We start from the raw sequence: 21,903 nt of genomic DNA on the forward strand, positions 1-21,903 counted from the left end.
GAATTAGCGCTACCTGTCAGACAACGCACTAAGCTCTCGGAGTTAAATGTATTCTTTTTCTTGGTAATTATAAGTTATTACTGTATAATTTAATGTTGTAAAGCGCTAGTAGTAAATCATTATGACTGGTATGAACTCCAGGCTAATAAATACAAATATTCTTAAATACTAAATGATTTCGGTGAAAGGCTGGTAGGGGAACGCCCCCACTCTTGGTGATACGAGCGTAGCTAGAGGTAGCTGGAGACACAGGGACTGGACAATGGAATGGCTTGGGGAGTGTTGACGTGATCGGACGTGCGTAACTGTGCTCACGCAAAAGTGATTGTGCAACAGAGAAGAGGCGAATATCGTCGCCGTTTTTGGAGTAAAACGCGACGAATGGTTGTTGAAGCCGCCTCTATGCCACTGGGGCTGATTGTAAGAGTTCCTGCACCCAGATTTTATGGTGGACGTGCAGTAGCTTATACGAGTGCTACAGCTCGTAGTTCCAGCCGCCATTAAGGACATGAGGCGTGAAGAGCTGCGTTAGCCACATGCATCTCACCACCAGCACTGACACGTCTACCCAAGGCAAGACTGCTTGCAATTGTTAAGTCGAACTTTGTATACATGTAAAAGGAGAATACCAGTTTTCTTTTATGCAAGTGCAGAGGACAGAATATAGTAATGAGTAAAATTACGATGCATGTTGTTCATTGTAAAGTGTAGTAACCTGAAACATAGTATAGTGAAATCAGACTGAGGCCACCATCGCCTCTTTCATTTACAATTCTTTTGGTTGTAGAATACTTTAGCGTATAAGAATGTTGAAAAAAGCAATGATCACACCAGAATGAGCCGCCTATTTATAGTTACTTACATTTTTCTGAGTAACTTTTCAAGTAAAGTCATTTAACTAATTCTGTATCAGTTGTCCAAAGAGTAATATCCAAAATCATTAAATAAGTTGAAGGATAGAATTTTGTTAACCCAAGTTGCATAAACTGTCTTGGTAGTAATTACCAAGCCAACTCACAGAAATTGAGAGAGTATTTGCTTTGTAGAATCATCTAGAATGATCAGAAATAGTAATATTCAGAATTAAGTTTAAATTCAACTCAAGCCATTTCACTTTGAAACGAGCCAAAAATTGATTTATTCTTTTGCTCCTTCAGAGCTGGCGACTGTAGTTATAAGTATTTTCAGGAGGATTCGACGGTAAGTCTGCTGCTCTCGTCGTGCTGATAGGATTATCCACTGCTGCTAGCAGTGGTGATTGGATACATAAGCTCACTACCAAGTTAAGTGGGTCAGGTAGGCAGTGTCACCATGTGAACTGTAGGGCACTGTAGGCCGTGGATCGAACCCGTTCAATCATCACAGCTCTTAGGGAAATAGTCCGGTTAGGAGTGTACTAATCATTAGGTAAATACTGGCGAGTAACGGTCAAAAATGTATACGCAAGTGAATTTAGCAAGGTCCTCGTAGCACCTAGTTAATGTGGTGCAATGGCGAGGGTAGGAGTGGAGTAAAAGTGATCTGAGCTTGTGGCAGCTGTGCTGTATTCAAATATTAACAACGTGAATTCACTACTACCTCTTACCATTAGGACTGAGCTATTTACAGTTAAAATACGTAGCAGTAAGCGCAAAGGCGTGACAGCTACAAGTCCGTATTGGTTTTATACATACGGAATTAGGAAGCGGGTCATTCCGTCAGTGGAGGGGGTTAAAACAACCGAGTGAGTTGAGAACATGCCCCATTTACTGATGGAAAGATCCGGCGGTTCGGTCGCAACCTATTGGTAGCGCCATCTAGCGGGCCAGCCATAGCGCCATCTGGTTTCCCCCTTCAAGCCAGTCGAGTTTCCTTCGTTGTAGTTTTTTTCGTTTGATGCTTATTTCGTGAGATATTTGGCCCGGTCACTATCAATGGACCACCCTGCCCTATACGCTGACTTGCTAGAGAAACTTCCGAGTGAGACTGCTGAAGGCGAGAGGCTTGCGGGGCCATAACTGTGACGCCTGTACCGAAGCAGAACATCAACACTGAAGAAAGGAAAGGTCGCCGTTCCTTAAGAGGACACACAGAAATAGTCACTTCACCTGCTGACAAGGGAAACGCTACTGTTCTTTTGCCTGCAACATCTTATTTCGGCAAGATGACGCACTGCAGGACTCAGCTTATCGCCGTCTCCAGAACGACCCAATTGACGCTTCTCAAATCCAGCCAGTTTCCTGAATATTTTGAAAAGAGCTTAAGAGTACAAGCGCCAGTTCCACCACGTCTTCATGGGCTGTCTAAGATTCATAAGGAAGGGACTCCTCTTCGCCCCATCGTGAGCAATACAGGAACCCCAACTTATCACCTGCTAAACATCTGGCTTCTCTTCTAAGCCCACTGTTAAGAAAATGTCAACATCACGTTCTAAACTAAGAAGATTTTATACAACGACTGAAGACTTTGCGCCTGGAACTAGCTGACATATTAGTGAGTTTCATTGTGGTCTCTTTGTTCACACGAGCACCTTTGGTTGATTCATTACAACTTGCAGGAGCTAAGTTGGAAGAGGACATCTTACATCTATTCAAACATATGCCTAACTTGACTTACTTTTTATTTGAAGAACAGTATTTTGAGCAGACTGACTGTGTTGCTATCGGTAGCCCTTTGTATCCCACAGTAGCTAACCTTTTTATGGAAGACTCCGAGGAAAAAGCGCTTCAGCCAGCGGTGTTGGAACCTAAATGTTTCTGGAGATATGTGGACGACACTTTCGTAGTTTGGCCACACGGATCAGCAACTCTGCCTGCATTACTGGAATACCTTAACTTCCTCCATCCCAGAATTTGCTACACTATGGAAGTGAAGAAAAATGGAGACTTCCAGTTTCTTGATGTCTTGGTCCACAGAAAAGAAGATGGTTCCTTGGATCACAGTGTGTTTCGCAAACTGACTCACACTGACCTATACCTACGAGCTTCCATCACCCATTTCAACGCAATCGTGTGTTGCGGACTCTCTCATAGGGCTAGAATTATCTCAGATGCAGGGAGCTTATCAGCAAAGCTTAGCCATGTTCTCTCCGTTTTTGTATTAAACGGGTACTCTGATAAACAGATATGTAATGTATTTAAACCTGCACGCACCGAAGCTCAAGAATAGCCAGAAGAAACAGAGATCTCCCCGAGGATGGTTTTTCTACCGGATGTTGGTGTCGTCCGTTTACGATTGGAGGGCTGTTCAGAAAACATCAAATAAAATGTGTCTTCCGCCCTCCAGCGCAAGTGGAAACTATGCTGGGTTCTGTTAATGACAACCTAGGTCTAAGGAGACCAGGGGGATATAAAATGCCGTGCCATTGTGTGAAATCATACATTGACCTGACGTGTCGCACTGTTAAGGATAGATGTGCTGAACATAGACGTCACACCACACTGGGTCAGCCAGAAAAGTCTGCTTTGGCCAAACACTGTCTTGACACGGGACACAGCATGAACTACGGAGAGTCAAAAGTCTTTTTGTCCGCTTCCACATACTGGGACTCCATCATTAAAGAAGCAGTCGAAACTCGTATAAGTAACGACCTGACCAATGCAGACACCGGATTTCAACTCAACAAAGCATGGGATTCAGCAGTGGCGGTACTAAGGCATCGTCGGCCGCAAACTAACAAATACGAGTCAACACAGACGGCGTATCAATGTCCACACACTTAAACTGGACGCCAATACTCTGCCCGCGGGCGCGCTGGGACGCTATTTGCGGCTGCGCTTATCCCGCATCGCGAATGAAAATCCCGTGGCCCGTTCGCTCGGCAGGGGGCACTGGATGTCGTCGTGCTCTATGATTCGTCTACGATGACATTACAGCCTCAACCCTTGGCGCCTGCGCTTTTCTAACATGTCAGTGTATATATTGGCGACCCATTGCACCAACACAGCCCCCCCCCCCCCCCCACAAATTCTATAAGTCCCTCCAGATCCTTGAGCGTCATGCACTCCGCCTCGCCTTCCGTATACGCCTCCCATCCCCCACGCGGATCCTCTATGATCTCATTCCTTTCCACCATTTGCTCCTATTCCTCGAACATATCCACATCCTCTACACCTCCCGCCGCCTTGAACCCCCTCACCCCCTGGTTGCTCCTCTCATCTCCCATCCCCGCCCCCCGCCACGTCTTCACTGTTGTGTCCCCCCTACCCTCCATCTCTACACCCTACATCTCCTTTCCCAAGGTGGCTTCCATCAGCTCCCCCTCCCGGATGATGCCCTCTCTCCCTCCATTTATCCTCCTATCAACTCTGATCCTCACTCCCCCTCATTTCCTCTGTCCTTTTCCCGGGCTCCCTCTCCCTGCCTTCCATCCTCTTTCTTCCCCACCACCCTTCTCTTTGTCCCCTTCTCTCCCCCGAGTCCTTTTACATTTCCCTCCTCTGCCTCCTCTCATTCCCTCTCGCGTCTGCCCTTCTCCCCCTTTATTAGTCCTCTCCCTCCTTGGTCCCCCCCCCCCCTTTGGCTCGGGAGTGTCATCTTTGTGCCGCCACTTTCGTGCAGTGTTCTACATTGAGTGTTCTACAGTGAGTGTTTTACAGTGAGTGTTCCGTGTTGTGTTTTTTGGGAAGTGTTGCGAACGGCCATCATACTGTCGCTGGGTGTGCCTTTTATCTCTTGCGAACAGAAACCAGACTGTCGCCGTGTTTTTTAATTGTGTGTGTACTATGTTACTTGTCTGATTCCTGTGTTTTTTATTAACGTTGCCAACCCCTTTTGCTTTCTGTTTTAACTTTCCGCATTTTTCCGCCATTTTACACTTGACATCACCATTTTATCGCCTGTTTTTCTCGTTTCTTTTCTTCTTCCGCCTTTTTGAAATGAAAGTCTGTAGGCTGTAGAGCAGTGTACTAAGCTGCTGCCCTTTGGGGGGAACTGAAAATCAATAAAGTAAAAAAAAACTGCAACACATCGCCATAGCCTCTTTTCCCAATGCAACTTCCAACGTCTATCCCTCCCGGATGATGAACTTCGCCTTTATGTCTACCCTTCCTACCAACTCTAACCCCACCTTCCTCCTGCCTCCTCCTCAGATTTCCTGCTCCTATACCCCCTCTCTTTCCTGTTCTCCCTTCAGTGTCTCTGCACTCCCTCCTGCCTTCTCTTCCCTCTTCATCCCCCACCCAGCCCGTCTCCTGCCTCTTGATGTGTCCCGTGTTCCCCTCTGTTCCTCTTCCTCCCGCCCCCCCCCATCCCCCTCCCCCCTTGTCTCCTCCTCTTGGACCTACAGTCCTTCAACAGGTCCCTGCCAGCGGATTTTATTCTTTGTGAGTGTTCCGTCGTTTCCAGTAGATTAGATTAGATTAGATTAGTTTTTCGTTCCATAGATCCGTGCTGAGGAGATCCTCGTGGATGTGGAACATGTCAGTTTAATTTTATTTCATTTTTTTAAAGCTGAAATAACAATACTAGTAGTATGAATATATACAATGCATCATTTGTTTCTATTAAAAAATTCATCAATGGAGTAGACGGAGTTGGCCACTAGTAAGTCTTTCAGGCTCCTTTTAAACTGATCTTTATTTGTAACTAAATTTTTTATGTTTGCTGGCAAATTATTGAACATGAATGTTCCTGAGTAGTGGACTCCTTTTTGAACTAAAGTAAGTGCTTTTAAGTCCTTGTGCAGATCTCAGCTGTTTGTTGGAAAAAGAGATATATTATTTAGGATAAATTTCATTAAGGAGTAAATATACTGAGAGGCAGTAGTCAGTATACCCAGTTCTTTGAAGAGGTTTCTACAGGACGTCCGTAAATTTACCCCATAAATAATACGTATTACACGCTTTCGGACTCAGAAAACTTTTGTTTGACTTGAAGAGTTACCCCAAAATATTATACCATATCACATTATGGAAAGAAAGTAGGCAAAGTTTGGAAGGTTTTTCATTTTTATGTCGCCTATGTCTGCTAACACTCGAATTGCAAGTACAGATTTGTTAAGGCGTTTCTGCAGTTCTGTGGTGACCTCCTCCCAACTGAATTTATTATCAAGTTGTAATCCCAGGACTGTCAACCTCGTCTCTTAAACCCTTACGAAAAATGTTGGAGGCGTTTAATTTGAAAAAAAGAATTAGATTTTCGTATTCTATGGTAATATATGAGAGCTAAGTACATCCAGAATTATAAAATGTGGGCACTAACGCGTAGAGCACATGCGTGCAACTAGAATGACACTGGGAAACAGGAGTCGCATCCGAAATGTAGAAATCATAAGTAAGAGCGCTCTGAGAGTTTATCCAGTATCTCAAGATTCATGAATCAAGTCTTCGGCTAATTAACCTTGCACCAGAGGAACATATTCCATTCTAATCCCGTTGTCGAGTTCGATCATTCTTATGAAGAATTTTTATGCATAATCTTGTACTATTAATGGACAATTTTTCTACCTTTCTCTAAAGCAACCCTATAAATACAAGCAAATGTATGGTATCTCATTTATTTTTTGCAGCATATCTGTGCAGAATTCTACGTTCAGCATCGACATTGCTCTGAAGTCAACTTCAGAGAACGTTCCATACATCGACCAGCTCATCATCGACTATGACATTCCCATTGTTCAGGTAAGCTGACATGCAGTGAATTGTTTCACTGTTAAATCTACTTGTTTTTCTTAGTAGTTTCTAGGTGTTGTCTGCACCTCCACATTTCCAGTGTAGCGTTACACGGAAATTGTAATAACCAGCACCTTCAATCACAATCAGAAATACTTGTACTTTATTATACTAAAAAATACATTTCTGTCGCTGTAGACCAGTCACAGACAATCATTAGTGAAGCGCGAAGACAAGTAAAACAATTCCCTCTAACACTACAAGAGAGGGTCCCGTTAATTTTAATCCTTTGGAAGTAATTTAAAACGTGTGCTAATGGTTAAGGCATCGGACATAGTTTCATTACCTGAACGATTACTTTTGATAGAGATCAGTAGCTGAGCTAATGGGACTCAAGAAAAGGTTACGATAGTTATAAAGTAAATTGTAGTTAGAGGAAAGAAAAACGGTGGCCATTCTAATTACACAAGGTGGTACCAAGAGATTATACGGTCCATTAAGAAAATTAACTACTGTGTATGACTTTACTAGGAACTAAAATCTATTTTTGCAGATAGAACACGAAACAGTAACACAGTCTAGCAAGTCTAGATAAATTAGCTAATAACATGAAATACAAATAAAAGCTCAAATTGTTCTGGCAACAAACTGCCTCTCACTAAGATACACCGTCTGTATTCAAAGCAAGAAAACTTATGTTCACTACACGAAATTAGCTAATAAGGGAGAAACACAAATGATTTGAACATGAGGAGATATTACCACTTTGCTATTGAAAAACTTTGACATATAAATGATCTTTAAATTGCTGTACTGACTGATATGATTACTATATGTATTCAAAGGGAGCCCATATTTATTTGTATGAAGCAGAGCATAAGTGAAACAAGGGAGTGTTCAATCTATAAGGGTCTGAGCAAGTTGCAGCCAGTTAATCTTACAACAACACAAAATATGATTACTGCACTTCATAAACACTTTCAGTGTAGTAATGCTTGTGGTATTGGCTCAACATTTAAAATGGGGGACATATAAACTGGGGTGAGAACAAGTGCTTCAGGCAAACCGTAGTAATGACACATATATAAACATAAATATACGAATAAAACGACACTTTTACAAGCCTTTGAAGCAGGTATCAAACTGTAATGGCCAGTAATCACTTTTAATGATCACTATTTTATTCCGTTACTTTTAACATTTAACTAAGATTTTAGCAAGCATGAAGCTTAAGCAAAGTAATTAGTTATTTTCTTCTCATTCACACTTTTACCAAACTTTAACTATCCACCTATGCAACTCACGCTGTATATTTCAAAGACAAAAATTACTGAACGCTTAAGAAATATACTATTCGACAAAAGTTAACGGTACTATTAAAACAATAACTACACTGAAGTTCAATAAAATACGACACTCGGCTGTATTACGTCACTACGAAAAGGATCCTGTCTGTGTAAAATGACTAAGGAGTTATTCAAGGTTCTCGAGACAAAGTTGAAAGTAAGGTGCTAATTATTTGCATCTGAAGCAAATTACTGGTCCTTGCAAACAAATACATTACCAAACTTTTATTTTGAGCTGGTTGTGGCTGTGGCGATATTCTGTGGCTGAAACAAAGGCGGCCAACGTAATCACGGCTCTTACAACGCAATTGCTCCGAAAGTTATTTTCTTCGCACCGGATTATTATGATTCAGAGGCAACAAATAAATATTATGAACTACTACCTAGTAAATTTCCACGTCTGAGGCATTATTATTTAATCTTTCTGCTTTCCTTGCCTCCTTCAGCATACAAGATACGAACAGTCTGAATGCTAGCCATCGATTTTTTTGTGCTACAAAGATTCCTTACCATTCTACCGCCAGTCACACTTCTACACTTTCTTTCGTGTTTCGTGGTGCATACTTCCCTCAAGGTTTTACGTAAGTACAGACCGACGTACGTTATGCGCGAACCAACGAATAAATGAACAAATACTATTTTAACACAGTAGAATTTTAACAAAACATGGTTTTTAAAGTTACATGCTTACATTAATTCTTGTGACATAAGTTTGCAGAAAATATGAACAAACATTTAAGTAGAGGTTGAACCAAAGAACATAATGATACAGATATCACACTAAGCATAAGAAGGCAAACAAGGTAAATGACATAGTTATAGTCGATATCGACTATAAGTTTCACACATGGACCTGATTCACATACTTACTTAAGCTCACGGGCCGTCTTGTCTTGCGATGCGGCAGCATCGCTCCTAGCGCATAAAGTCAACTCTATAGCGTCTGTGATGTTACTCTTTATGGAGTAAAGCACCGATGGGAATGACACCCCTCTACCGATACACCACTCCAACAAATTATGCCTCAAAACGTGCATTCTTACGAATACATTCTTTTTATGTTCACCCCATCTTCAGAAGTTTCCGGTTATTTACGCGTCGTGAACATTGTTTCTATATTTACAACATTTTACAATATCAGTCTTAAAAATAATGTTCACGACACACAAATAAATGTATACATCTGAAGATTAGATATAAGATATCTTGAAATTTTGATCACGGAATAAAAAACGCCCGTAAAGGCAACTGGTTGCAGCTAATTCATTATAACTTACGTTCAGTTTCAACAGTTTGTGTGTTATAATGCTTCCACAACGAACAACAATTATTTACTAATGTTATACAAGAAAGAAAACTGTTTGTTCAAATGTGTGTGAATTCCTAAGGGACCAAACTGCTGAGGTCATCGGTCGCTAGACTTACACACTACTTAAACTAACTTACAATAAGAACAACACACACACCCATACCCGAGGGAGAATTCGAACCTCCGGCGGAAGCGCAAATGGTTCAAATGGCTCTGAGCACTATGGGACTTAACAGCTGTGGTCATCAGTCCCCTAGAACTTAGAACTACTTAAACCTAACTAACCTAAGGACATCACACACATCCATGCCCGAGGCAGGATTCGAACCTGCGACCGTAGCAGTCGGGCGGTTCCGGACTGAGCGCCTAGAACCGCTAGCCGGTGGAAGCGGCCGCACAATCCGTGACATGGCGCCTCTAAGCGTACGGCCACTCCGCGCGGCAAAATGTTTGAAATTTAGTGTATTAGTAACCACAAACACTATTAGCAAGCGTATTTAAATATTTGTCCGAAAATACTTTTGATGACTGACAGCGTAGGCATGGGTTGTTTCTGGATAGAAATTAAGCCATTATTTCTGTCTTCGTTTTAAAAAGTTTAAAACTCTAAAGCGCTCGAACGATAGCATCTATCGGCTGTACGGTACAGAATCAAAACTGGAAAAATGCTAACAACCGATTGGACAATTGTCAAACTGATGATACACGCCTTCACTCACTCAGAATTTATTGGCCATGCTGAGAATGTTTTCGTAGGCATCAGTACTGTTCGTCAATATTCCTTGTGTTGGCAGCACGACAATAGTCGCCATCAGGTGGTCATTATAGTGACGTAACAACAATAATACTGAACGGGTGAGAGTCCCTTATGTAAGATATTTCTACTATAGCGAGCCGCGCGGTGGCGGAAATATCCGAAAATGGGTCCCGGGCGTAGTACAGTGCGAGTACCTTGCTCGCTCTTCCAGAAATTTCTTCCACGCGCCCGACCGAAACCAGTCACCAGTGGCTCACCCCTGCTATAGAGCCACAGTCACGTCCATTTTGATCCTTACATCATTTACCTTCCTCTTGCACACTACATGGACTTAAGTGCGTTGTGTGCTGTGCTAAAGAAAAAATACTCATTAATGCAGTTGTTTGGTTGTTATAGTTCACCTCTGGTGAATACTACAGTTCGTAACTGTGGGCTATGGATAACATTATTTCAATGGATAATTTTCATGTACCTGAGGACACTTCTGCTACCACTACCATTTTGCTTCCTTTTCTGTTCCATTATCGAATGGAGCGTGGAATAACCCACCATATAAATTACAATTTCTCTGAATTTTTCGTTTTTATCAGTTCACAGGATTAAATAACGGAACGCCCCCTCCTGCGCCCCTCCTGCGCCCCTCCCCAACCAGTTTTATCGGGCAATAACAATATTTACGTCAGACAAACTAAAACAGCAGGACGAACTAAAGTATGGTGTTTAGAATCCCCAGAAAAATGGTTTTATGGTTTGTAGAAAAGATTCACGTCACGTGTGGAAAACGCTGATTTAAACCATCGGAGAATGAAAATAAGAGACCGTTGGAATGTTTATCGTTCATTGAGGCAATCTCCAGCAAGGTCAGTCTGGTTTAAAGCAAGTGTGGAGTTGAACTTGAAATTAGACCCAGCAATTAGCAGCATATGTGGTTCAAATTATATGCGACAAGTCACCCCAAATATTAACTAGCGATCCAAGTACCACTCCTGGATCACAAAAGCACTGAAATGTAAGAAGACGGCTCTTGCGTGACTCAGTCTACCGATGTAAACAAAACATCCTTTCATAGTTTGATGTCGTTAGTCTCTTGGCACACGCCACACACTAATAGTAGTTTAAGCCCAAAATGATTCAGGTCGAGGCCTCGTTCCTGCCTCACTGTGAGTACCCAGCCTGAGATGGGTGCAGTCGCGGCTTTTTTAGAGAACGTCTTCAGTCAGCCACAGCGAACATTGAGGTCTCTAGCAAATAACAACGGGGATACAGAAGCTGGACTGAAACTGGCAGTCGGAATTTTTTTATGCTAACGGTGATAAACCTTGGAAGCCTTAGTTCTGAATTATTTCATTCAGCTTACCGGCGGAGAATTTAATGTTTAGTATTATTATATCCTAACAGTGTTCATAAAAACTCTTCGATAAAAGGGAGAAGCGATCAGGTTCGTGTCTTGTTCCCAGCACTGGGATGCACGATACCACTTACAAGTCCCCAGTGAGCTGCAGAACATAACTGACGTGTCTACATGATAATTTCCAGATTCATGCGAGTTCATATTATGGGAAAATATTGCTGCCATATCGATGCTCTAATGCAGGTCGTATAAACATTATCTGTTTCAGGATGAACTCTATCGAACTGTCACTGACTCGTCTGCAATCCGCACGAGCAAACGTGATCTACCATTCACCATTCCGTGCAAGTCTTCGTGCTTCAACATTGCGTTGGCGTTTTTATTGCCACCTACGTCTTGCGCGAAGAGAATTAGTTTTGCACGGGATGGTTCTAGAAGTTGCCCAGCAGAGTTGTCACTATCTGTTGCATTGTCACTAGCTTGTCAGCTGTTAAAATCAGAATTAGCCGACGGCAACAATGTCATACGAGTTGACCTTCTTAACGGCAACCTACCGTATCGAGGCAATGACAATAGATCATCGGCACTGTAGGCAGTGGAGCAAAACAACAGATGTGGCATGATCAGGGCTGAGGTGATATGGCTGTGATCAAATTCACTGAAACATCCAGGTGCTGAACTAACCGTCAGTCAAGCACTGCAATATCTTGCAATACCATACGTACACCTGTAACCTCCCCCTCACTTATCGACCTTAATGACAGTGAAAAATTAAACCGCGTGTACCTAATGGAAATTTGGGAAAAGCAATCGTCACCGAGGTTAATTTGTCGGTAAAGAGGGAGGAAAGGGTTACATCTAAATGAAAGGAAAAATGCTAATGAAACTGGTGGAAATTAATTTTGAAATAGGGGTAAAGTTAATAAAGAAAGTAAATGTGCGGCCGTTACGTTAACAATCAACTAGCGGTAATTAGATATTTAAGATTTGGGGGAAATTACGTTCGCCAGTCCTAAGGACAATTACTATAGTAACTGAAAAAGAAAGATTATTACACATATAATTAGCACTAGAAGCGTGGCAACTGAAGGTTGACAAGTGTAGTGTGAAAACTGAAAGTTTGTCAGAAGTAATAAATTTCGCTACACTTTGACTTAATTTAGCAAAAGAATTAATAAAACCGGAAAATCGAAAGTTAATTTAGTGACTGAAGTTAATAGTGAGCTTTCTTTCTGAAGCACATCGAAATTCAGTAAAATACGGTTAGTCTTGGACTACCTCAACAATCATTTCAAAAGCTACTTGAATCTACGCAATTTAGAAATAAGAGATTTAACTTTGAACTTGAATTAAATGATTCTGAACAATTAACAATAGTAAAATTTAGTACGTACCAAGCTGAGCTGCAGTCACAGGTAAGCTAAAATACGGTAACAAAACTCGCACTCTTAATTTGTGCTTGTGTAATCTGAATATTGTAGCCAGCTATGAATACCTTAACTGAACTTTGAAATTAAAGCAGTGAAATAGAATAATGTTACTTTAATGCTGGCGTTTGAATTTCAACGACACTCGGGTTCATTCCGGAAAAGGAAGGGACCCTGCTTGGTAATGCAATTGGGACAATGAGCAACAAACGTTCATGCTAAGTTGCTGTAATTTTGTGATGCAACAATTTTAAAAGTTTGAAAAGCTGAGGTCTGCCATACAGTTCTAAAACTTTACGTGCTTCCAGTCTTCCTTGTTGGTTGATTGAAGGTTTGAAGCCGTCGATCGAGGAGGTGGCGACAGTCACTCATTGTCGGCCGTCGCTGTTGCAGAAGCTGGATGTTGGCGCGCCTTCTTCTCGACACGGTCACCAGACGAAACGGGCTCTTGATGTACGCCAGCTAATGCTTCCCGTCCGCGACACCATGTCAGAAACTATCATCGCAAGTCGAGCGCAATTACATGCTGCCAAACCCCGAAAGCGCGGCAACTCGCGGGAGCTTCACGCAACACACCTGCTCCACTCGCTACTCCAGCCAGACTCCCTCTCTGCCCGCGCTCCACGCGACAGAGTTAACACTACCAAAGATCCTACACACTTTGATTCTTCACACGACCTATCGATGTAATCGTTGGATAGCAGTTTTCCCTAGGCAAGACACAGCGTAAAAATACAAATAATATTTACGAAACAAACCAATTATACATCGACATAAATGCATAAATATATATATATACAAATAGCAAACAATTACAATATGTAAAGACACAGAAATGTCATATATTCAGGTAACAAAAATAAGGAAAACAAATTTATAGTACAATAGATGGAAATAGGAGGATATGCATTTCCGGCGTTACACACCTCTTAATCATATCATAAGATGAAAGTACCGCTATCTGATCACCACGTGTAGCTCAGTTGTTTATCAGTGTAGCTTTCTTTGAGGTTGTCAGTGTTCGGCTTCAAAGCGGTCCGACATGTTTCCCTGTACGTATGCGAGTTTCTTCATCTCAGCGCTTATACCCAACAGCTTCAGTTATTTGTCCTACATATGTCAATAGCTGTCTTCATCTACGATGTTGGTCCTCTAAAGTCTTGGAAGCAAGACGACTCATGTGGGACGACGAAAGGACATAAACAGACATGCATTAGCAAATGGAGCACTCAGCGACAAAAGAAGTGTAGTAGTGCCATAACTATGTCTTTATTTGACAAAGGAAAATCTGAGCATAACTTCAGCACATAATTGTATAGATGTAAACTATGGTCGGTAAGAAAACCAGAAAAGAGTAGTAGAACTCGAACGTTTCATATGTGTTGTAGAAGGATGTTGAAAATTAGGTGTACTCATAAGCTTTGGAGTGAAGAGGCCCTTTACAGCACCGGCGAGGACAGGAATACCAGGAAAACACTTATTAGAAGAAGGAATAGGATAATGGGCTCGGTAAAACAGGTAATATTATTAATAGTGTATTCCCCGTAGCTACGATGGCCTCATATGGGTTACTATGCCCTGGACCATCATCGATTAATATCAACCCCACCCGAGAGTTTATTGTGTGTATTGGGCCATCATCATTATCTTCATCACATTTGGATTACTTTGTGATGGAGCTTCGTGAAAAGTGAATACAATATTCTTTGTGGCGTTGGTGTGTCCCGGGTACCAAAGATTATTTAATCCATTAAAAATAAGCAGTATCTATGACTGTGAGTTGTAAAGAACAAACTCTTAACTTGCTCCATGAAACTTCCGGACCATTTCGTCAATAAGACAAATGACTATTACCGCCTGACAAAAATTACTAAATAAATAATAGCCCTAGGCATACGAATCTGTTATGCCTGCTTATAATTGTGTCGTTCAGGAATATCCTGCAGTTGTATTTCTGCGAAAATTTGAATGTATTACTGTTAAGTCCGACTGTCATAAACTATATCCTTTCAATGTGAGAGCTGCACCACCCCCCAAATTTTTCTACAGCAATGTGACATTGGTATAAAACGGTAAGTAACATTTAGAAATTATGAAATTGCTTGACCATTCTATTGAGCACAAAACTCAATTAATGACACGGTGAGGAATAATAGAAGTAGTGAAGACAACACGAACATGAATCAAGCATTAAGAAATATAAACTGAGAAACATGCGATAAAGGGAGGATTTGACGTCGTATTTGCAAAACAGACTGGGAGCCTCCGATGCAATACGTCTTCGGTAGTTACAGTACAGTATTTTGTGCATAATTGATGTGACCTATCAAAAAAGAGCAACAGAAAATGCTAGAATAGTTTGACATACTTGGTTCTTTTAAGACTTTTCGGGAATTCACATCACTTCCCTGCAAACACTGTACTCCGTGCCGCGCGGGATTAGCCGAGCGGTCTGGGGCGCTGCATTCCTGGACTGCGCGGCTGGTCCCGGCAGAGGTTCTAGCCCTACCTCGGGCATGGGTGTGTGTGTTTGTCTTTAGGATAATTTAGGTTAAGTAGTGTGTAAGCTTAGGGACTGATGACCTTTGCAGTTAAGTCCCATAAAATTTCACACACATTTGAACATTTTGAACTGTACTCCGTATTTGATAGTTACCAAGCGAAGTGGAGGGAAATAGGCAAGAAGTTAATGAGAAACACTTTGCTACACGAAGAGAGACATGGGATTATTACTGCTAACAAACCTACTGATGTATAAAGAAGAAAGGAAGGAATCTGTGTGGAACACATATCTGAGTTAGCTAGACCTACAGACTAGCGAACATGAGGATAAAGTAGATGTTGACGATAAACGTAAAGTTCACATCAAGCGACGCGGATTAGGGTGTAAATTAGATTTTAAGGGACGCAAAATGTCCGACACAAATTTTGGAAGCAAGTGATGTACGTGTGTTAGTTTCTTGTGTCGACTAATAGTACGACTTTCCTTATACGCTTGTTCCAGACGAACTTCACGGGTCTGTTAGGTGGAGGAGACCTGAGCGACGTGACGAATGAGATCATCAGCGACCTGGTGCCGCAGATCCTCGACAACCAGAAGGACAATATCCTGGGAGCCATCGTACCCGTCATTGTTGACGCAGTTAATGAGGCAATTTCCGGCTATACCTTGAACGACATCATCTGCAAAGTGGTGGGAGTCTTCTGCTAAAGACCCATCTCCGGATCACTCCAAAAGCACTGTTATAAATAAAATAATTACTTTTTATTACAATAGTGTCAAATTTATTTCTCGACAAACCTTAAAACTTCATTGACATCCGTGCTCATAAGACATGATGGCCTGGGGCGACTTACCGTGCATCGTTTGATTTATGAGTTCTCCTTCTGGTGCAGCTAGCCAGTGATGGTGATCATCTTACTCACTGCTCTGCTCGTAACTTCGGGAATAACCCCACTGAAGAGAAGGCCAGACGGTGTTTAAATAACGGTATATAATTTAGTCAACAAAGGGAGTATCTAGTGGCACAGCAGGTCATTATGAGCGCGCTCACATGCGCCAGTGCGCGCTTGTGTGTGTGTGTGTGTGTGTGTGTGTGTGTGTGTGTGTGTGTGCAGTTAGGGCTCTCGAAAGCTGTGTTATTAGCGCTCTTGCTTAAACGGTCCGTGAGGAATGAGGCTGAAGAAGCTATGACTAAAAGTGTACAAAATACACTTTCACTTAAAATTATACTCTCTACCGTTTTCGCTTTCACCTATTCAGGTCCACCCACCCACAAAGCCTGCAGTATGTAAACGTGCAATTAAAATTATAACTCAGATATAGAATAAAGGCTAGAAAACATCTCAGGAAAGTAAGGCTGGCTGATCAGTTACAGCAAAATAAGTTGAGCCACACACTCTGGTAAAACATTAAAACGTTCTCCCTTATACTTAAGGGTCCAAGTGAGAAATCTCAGAAAAGCAGGCCCCTCCAACTGTTATTAAGTCGTAGTGCGTATTTTTTCAGATATGTAGATGATACTTTTGTTATTTGGCCCCATTACAGTGAGAATTTGAGCGACGTTTTAGAATACCTGAATTCAATTCATCGAAACATTTGTTTCACGATGGGGATGGAAAAGGACTGCTGCCTTCCCTTTCTTGATGCGTTGGTCAGGAGGAAGGTTGGTGGTACATTGGAACCTGCTGTTAGTAGGGAGCCTACTCACACTGACTTATACCTGATAGTTGTCACAATCCGGCTCTACGTGTCATCTCGGCCCCTGAGAGTTTTCCAGGTGGGTTACCCCGTCTCAGGTTCACCTGTCGTCAAAATGGTTATAGTGAAAGAAGATCAGACGTACATTGCACTGTCGACCAGAAGTGCACAGGTGGGTGGTGATAATGCGTGTTTCGGTTTATAATAACAATCTCAAAATCTTTTTTTTTTGAAAAAATGTCCTAATATACTGGAGCCATAGTGACATCGTCAAATGCTAAACACAAAATCAGTGCCAGCATCGTAAAATATATATAAACAATAGTATACACAAGCAATCTTGTCGTAGGAACATCCGCAATTGAGCATTATACCACAGATTGAAAATATCGCTACAGTTGTAAGGTTCGTATATTTAACACACAACCGGTTTCGGGCTCTTACCCGCTCATCTCCAGGTCTCGTATTGAAAACAGCAAAAATCGGGAGATAATTCTTACACGCTGCACTACACATAAAAACAAAAATCCATAAAAAGTGTAAGTAGGCTGTTTAGGTTTTTATATTGGTGACGACAAGTAGCGCGCTGTATGAAAATCACTGGCTGTGCTGTGTGCAGTCTGTGTCTGGTTTGCATTGTTGAAAAATTCTCTATTGTAGTGGGCAGTTAGATGTGAACAGCGCGTAGCGTTGCGCAGTTGGAGGTGCGCCGCCAGCAGTGGTGGATGTGGGGAGAGAAATGGCGGAGTTTTGAGAGCGGATGATCTGGACGTGTGTCCATCAGAGACAGTAAATTTGTAAGACTGTATGTCATGAACTGATATATATATATATTATGACTTTTGAACACTATTAAGGTAAATACACTCCTGGAAATGGAAAAAAGAACACATTGACACCGGTGTGTCAGACCCACCATACTTGCTCCGGACACTGCGAGAGGGCTGTACAAGCAATGATCACACGCACGGCACAGCGGACACACCAGGAACCGCGGTGTTGGCCGTCGAATGGCGCTAGCTGCGCAGCATTTGTGCACCGCCGCCGTCAGTGTCAGCCAGTTTGCCGTGGCATACGGAGCTCCATCGCAGTCTTTAACACTGGTAGCACGCCGCGACAGCGTGGACGTGAGCCGTTATGTGCAGTTGACGGACTTTGAGCGAGGGCGTATAGTGGGCATGCGGGAGGCCGGGTGGACGTACCGCCGAATTGCTCAACACGTGGAGCGTGAGGTCTCCACAGTACATCGATGTTGTCGCCAGTGGTCGGCGGAAGGTGCACGTGCCCGTCGACCTGGGACCGGACCGCAGCGACGCACGGATGCACGCCAAGACCGTAGGATCCTACGCAGTGCCGTAGGGGACCGCACCGCCACTTCCCAGCAAATTAGGGACACTGTTGCTCCTGAGGTATCGGCGAGGACCATTCGCAACCGTCTCCATGAAGCTGGGCTACGGTCCCGCACACCGTTAGGCCGTCTTCCGCTCACGCCCCAACATCGTGCAGCCCGCCTCCAGTGGTGTCGCGACAGGCGTGAATGGAGGGACGAATGGAGACGTGTCGTCTTCAGCGATGAGAGTCGCTTCTGCCTTGGTGCCAATGATGGTCGTATGCGTGTTTGGCGCTGTGCAGGTGAGCGCCACAATCAGGACTGCATACAACCGAGGCACACAGGGCCAACACCCGGCATCATGGTGTGGGGAGCGATCTCCTACACTGGCCGTACACCACTGGTGATCGTCGAGGGGACACAGAATAGTGCACGGTACATCCAAACCGTCATCGAACCCATCGTTCTACCATTCCTAGACCGGCAAGGGAACTTGCTGTTCCAACAGGACAATGCACGTCCGCATGTATCCCGTGCCACCCAACGTGCTCTAGAAGGTGTAAGTCAACTACCCTGGCCAGCAAGATCTCCGGATCTGTCCCCCATTGAGCATGTTTGGGACTGGATGAAGCGTCGTCTCACGCGGTCTGCACGTCCAGCACGAACGCTGGTCCAACTGAGGTGCCAGGTTGAAATGGCATGGCAAGCCGTTCCACAGGACTACATCCAGCATCTCTAGGATCGTCTCCATGGGAGAATAGCAGCCTGCATTGCTGCGAAAGGTGGATATACACTGTACTAGTGCCGACATTGTGCATGCTCTGTTGCCTGTGTCTATGTGCCTGTGGTTCTGTCAGTGTGATCATGTGATGTATCTGACCCCAGGAATGTGTCAATAAAGTTTCCCCTTCCTGGGACAATGAATTCACGATGTTCTTATTTCAATTTCCAGGAGTGTACATTGTTTGTTCTTTATCAAAATCTTTCATTTGCTAACTATGCCTATCAGTAGTTAGTCCCTTCAGTAGTTTGAATCTTTTATTTAGCTGGCAGTAGTGGCGTTCGCTGTATTGCAGTAGTTCGAGTAACGAAGATTTTTGTGAGGTAAGTGATTTGTGAAAGGTATAGTTTAATGTTAGTCAGGGCCATTCTTTTGTAGGGATTATTGAAAGTCAGATTGCGTCGTGCTAAAAATATTGTGTGTCAGTTTAGTGTTGATCAGAATAGGTAAAGAGCGAAATGTCTGAGTACGTTCAGTTCTGCTCAGCTGTGTGAAAATCAATTAATGTAAGAGGTTTATCAGCACAGTCATTCATAAATTTTTCTAAGGGGACGTTTCAAAAGATTTAGAAACGTTTAAAAACTGCCGGTAGGGTTAGGTGCTGTGAAACCTAAGTCAGGATCAAAGTGACACCAGACAGTACTAACGACGACTGCTGGGCAAAGAAATGTGCAAAGAATACCAGGACACTTACACTCGGTGCTGTGACCCTGGGCGCCGCTGTGAACGAGTGGAAGACGTGGTGTGCTACCAAGGAGCGCAGAGCGTGGAGTAGCGGACGAGGAGGAGGAAGCAAGCTGGTAAACCAGTCTCAAGTGTACTGCCATCTGCTGACAGGAAGAAGAACGCGAGGCCACTAGTTCGAACGTTCACAGTTTGAATTGGTGATTAGGTTTCGCAACACCTAGACCGACCGGCAGTTTTTCAATGTTTTTTTTTTTTAAATTTTATTAGGCGTTTTTCTTTTTTATGTGCATTACAGCATGTAAAAATCATCTCCCACTTCTTGCTATTTTCAGAACGACGCCTGTAGTTGAGCGTATAAGAGCCTGAAGCCTGTCGTGTGTTAAATAAAAGAACCTTACAACTGCAGCGGAATTTTCAGTCTCTAGTATATACAAGGGTCATCTCGCAGCAGCACTTCTGTTCACTGTTGTTCTGAACAACAGAGCTGCTGAAAAGATGACTCTTGTACGTACTTTTATTTATATATATTTTTTATTTTTTATTTATTTATTTACACGTCAAGTTCCGTACGACCAGATTGAGGAGGAAATCTCCAAGGTCATGGAACGTGTCAGTACATGAACTTACAACATAAAAGTAATAACAAATAAAAGTAAATGTTCATGAACCTGAAAAAAGTCAGTCCATAAGTTTAAATAAACGCTATCAGCAATACAATAAGAATCAGCTTGATTTTTCAAGGAACTCCTCGACAGAATAGAAGGAGTGACCCATGAGAAAACTCATCAGTTTCGATTTGAAAGCTCGTGGATTACTGCTAAGATTTTTGAATTCGAGTGGCAGCTTATTGAAAACGGATGCAGCAGTATACTGCACACCTTTTTGTACAAGAGTTAAGGAAGTCCGATCCAAATGGAGGTTTGATTTCTGCCGAGTATTAACCGAGTGAAAGCTGCTTATTCTTGGAAATAAACTAATATTGGTAACAAGAAACGACAACAAGAAATATACATATTGAGAGACCAATGTCAAAATACCCAGACTCGTAAACAGAGGTCGACAATGGGTTCGTGAACTCACACCACTCATTGCCCGAAACGCCCGTTTCTCATCCAAAAATATCTTTCTAGAATGGGAAGAGTTACCCCAAAACATAATACCATACGACGTAAGTGAATGAAAATAAGCAAAATAGACTAATTTACGTGTCGAAGTATCACTCACTTTTGATACTGTTCGAATAGTGAAAGTGGCAGTATTAAGTCTTTGAACAAGATTCTGACACGACATTTTAATATCTATCTGAACACCTAGAAATTTGTACTGTTCCGTTTCACTAATCATATGCTCGTTCTGTGAGATTAAAACGTCAGGTTTTGTTGAATTGTATGTTAGAAACTGTAAAAACTGAGTCTTACTGTGATTTAACGTTAGTTTATTTTCTACAAGCCATGAACTGCGGTCATGTACTGCACTACTTGAAACCGAGTCAATGTTGCACACAACATCCTTTACTACCAAGATAGTGGCATCAGCAAACAGAAATATTTTAGAGTTACCCATAATACTATAGGGCATATCATTTATATAAATAAGGAACAGGAGCAGCTCCAGCACTGCTCCCTGGGGCACCCACCACTTGACAGTACCCAACTCAGATCCCACATCACAGCCGTTATCAACATTGTGAATAATGACCTTTTGCTGCCTGTTGCTAAAGTAAGAGGTGAACCAATTGTGAGCTACTCCCCTTATTCCGTAATGGTCCAACTTCTGGAGCAAAATTGTGAGATCAACACAGTCAAATGTCTTAGTTAAATCAAAAAATACGCCAAGCGTTCGAAACTTTTTGTTTAGCCCATCCAGTACCTCACAGAGAAAAGAGAATACAGCATTTTCATTTGTCAAACGACTTCTAAAGCCGAACTGTACATTTGATAGCAAATCGTGTGATATAAAACGATCAATTAACCTTACATACACAGCCTTTTCCTTAACTTTTGCAAACACTGATGGGATAGAAATAGGTCTAAAATCATCTACATTATCCCTTTCTCCCTTTTTATAAAGCTGCTTTACTACTGAGTACTTTAATCGCTCAGGAAACTGACCATTCCTAAAGGA

General features: G+C 42.5%; 1 protein-coding gene across 1 annotated transcript in view; it reads left to right on the plus strand.

Annotated features, from left to right (window-relative positions):
- Positions 1 to 16,054, plus strand: part of LOC126149112 (uncharacterized) — a 38,131-nt gene extending 22,077 nt beyond the window's left edge. The window contains exons 5-6 of the mRNA XM_049915795.1: positions 6,488 to 6,599; positions 15,785 to 16,054. Of these exons, the coding sequence (XP_049771752.1) occupies positions 6,488 to 6,599; positions 15,785 to 15,991 (319 nt within the window). The 3' untranslated portion in view covers positions 15,992 to 16,054. The remainder of the gene's footprint in view (positions 1 to 6,487; positions 6,600 to 15,784) is intronic.
- The last annotated feature ends 5,849 nt before the right edge of the window (positions 16,055 to 21,903 follow it).

Source organism: Schistocerca cancellata, chromosome 2 (assembly GCF_023864275.1).
Source record: "Schistocerca cancellata isolate TAMUIC-IGC-003103 chromosome 2, iqSchCanc2.1, whole genome shotgun sequence".
NCBI classification, from domain to species: domain Eukaryota; kingdom Metazoa; phylum Arthropoda; class Insecta; order Orthoptera; family Acrididae; genus Schistocerca; species Schistocerca cancellata.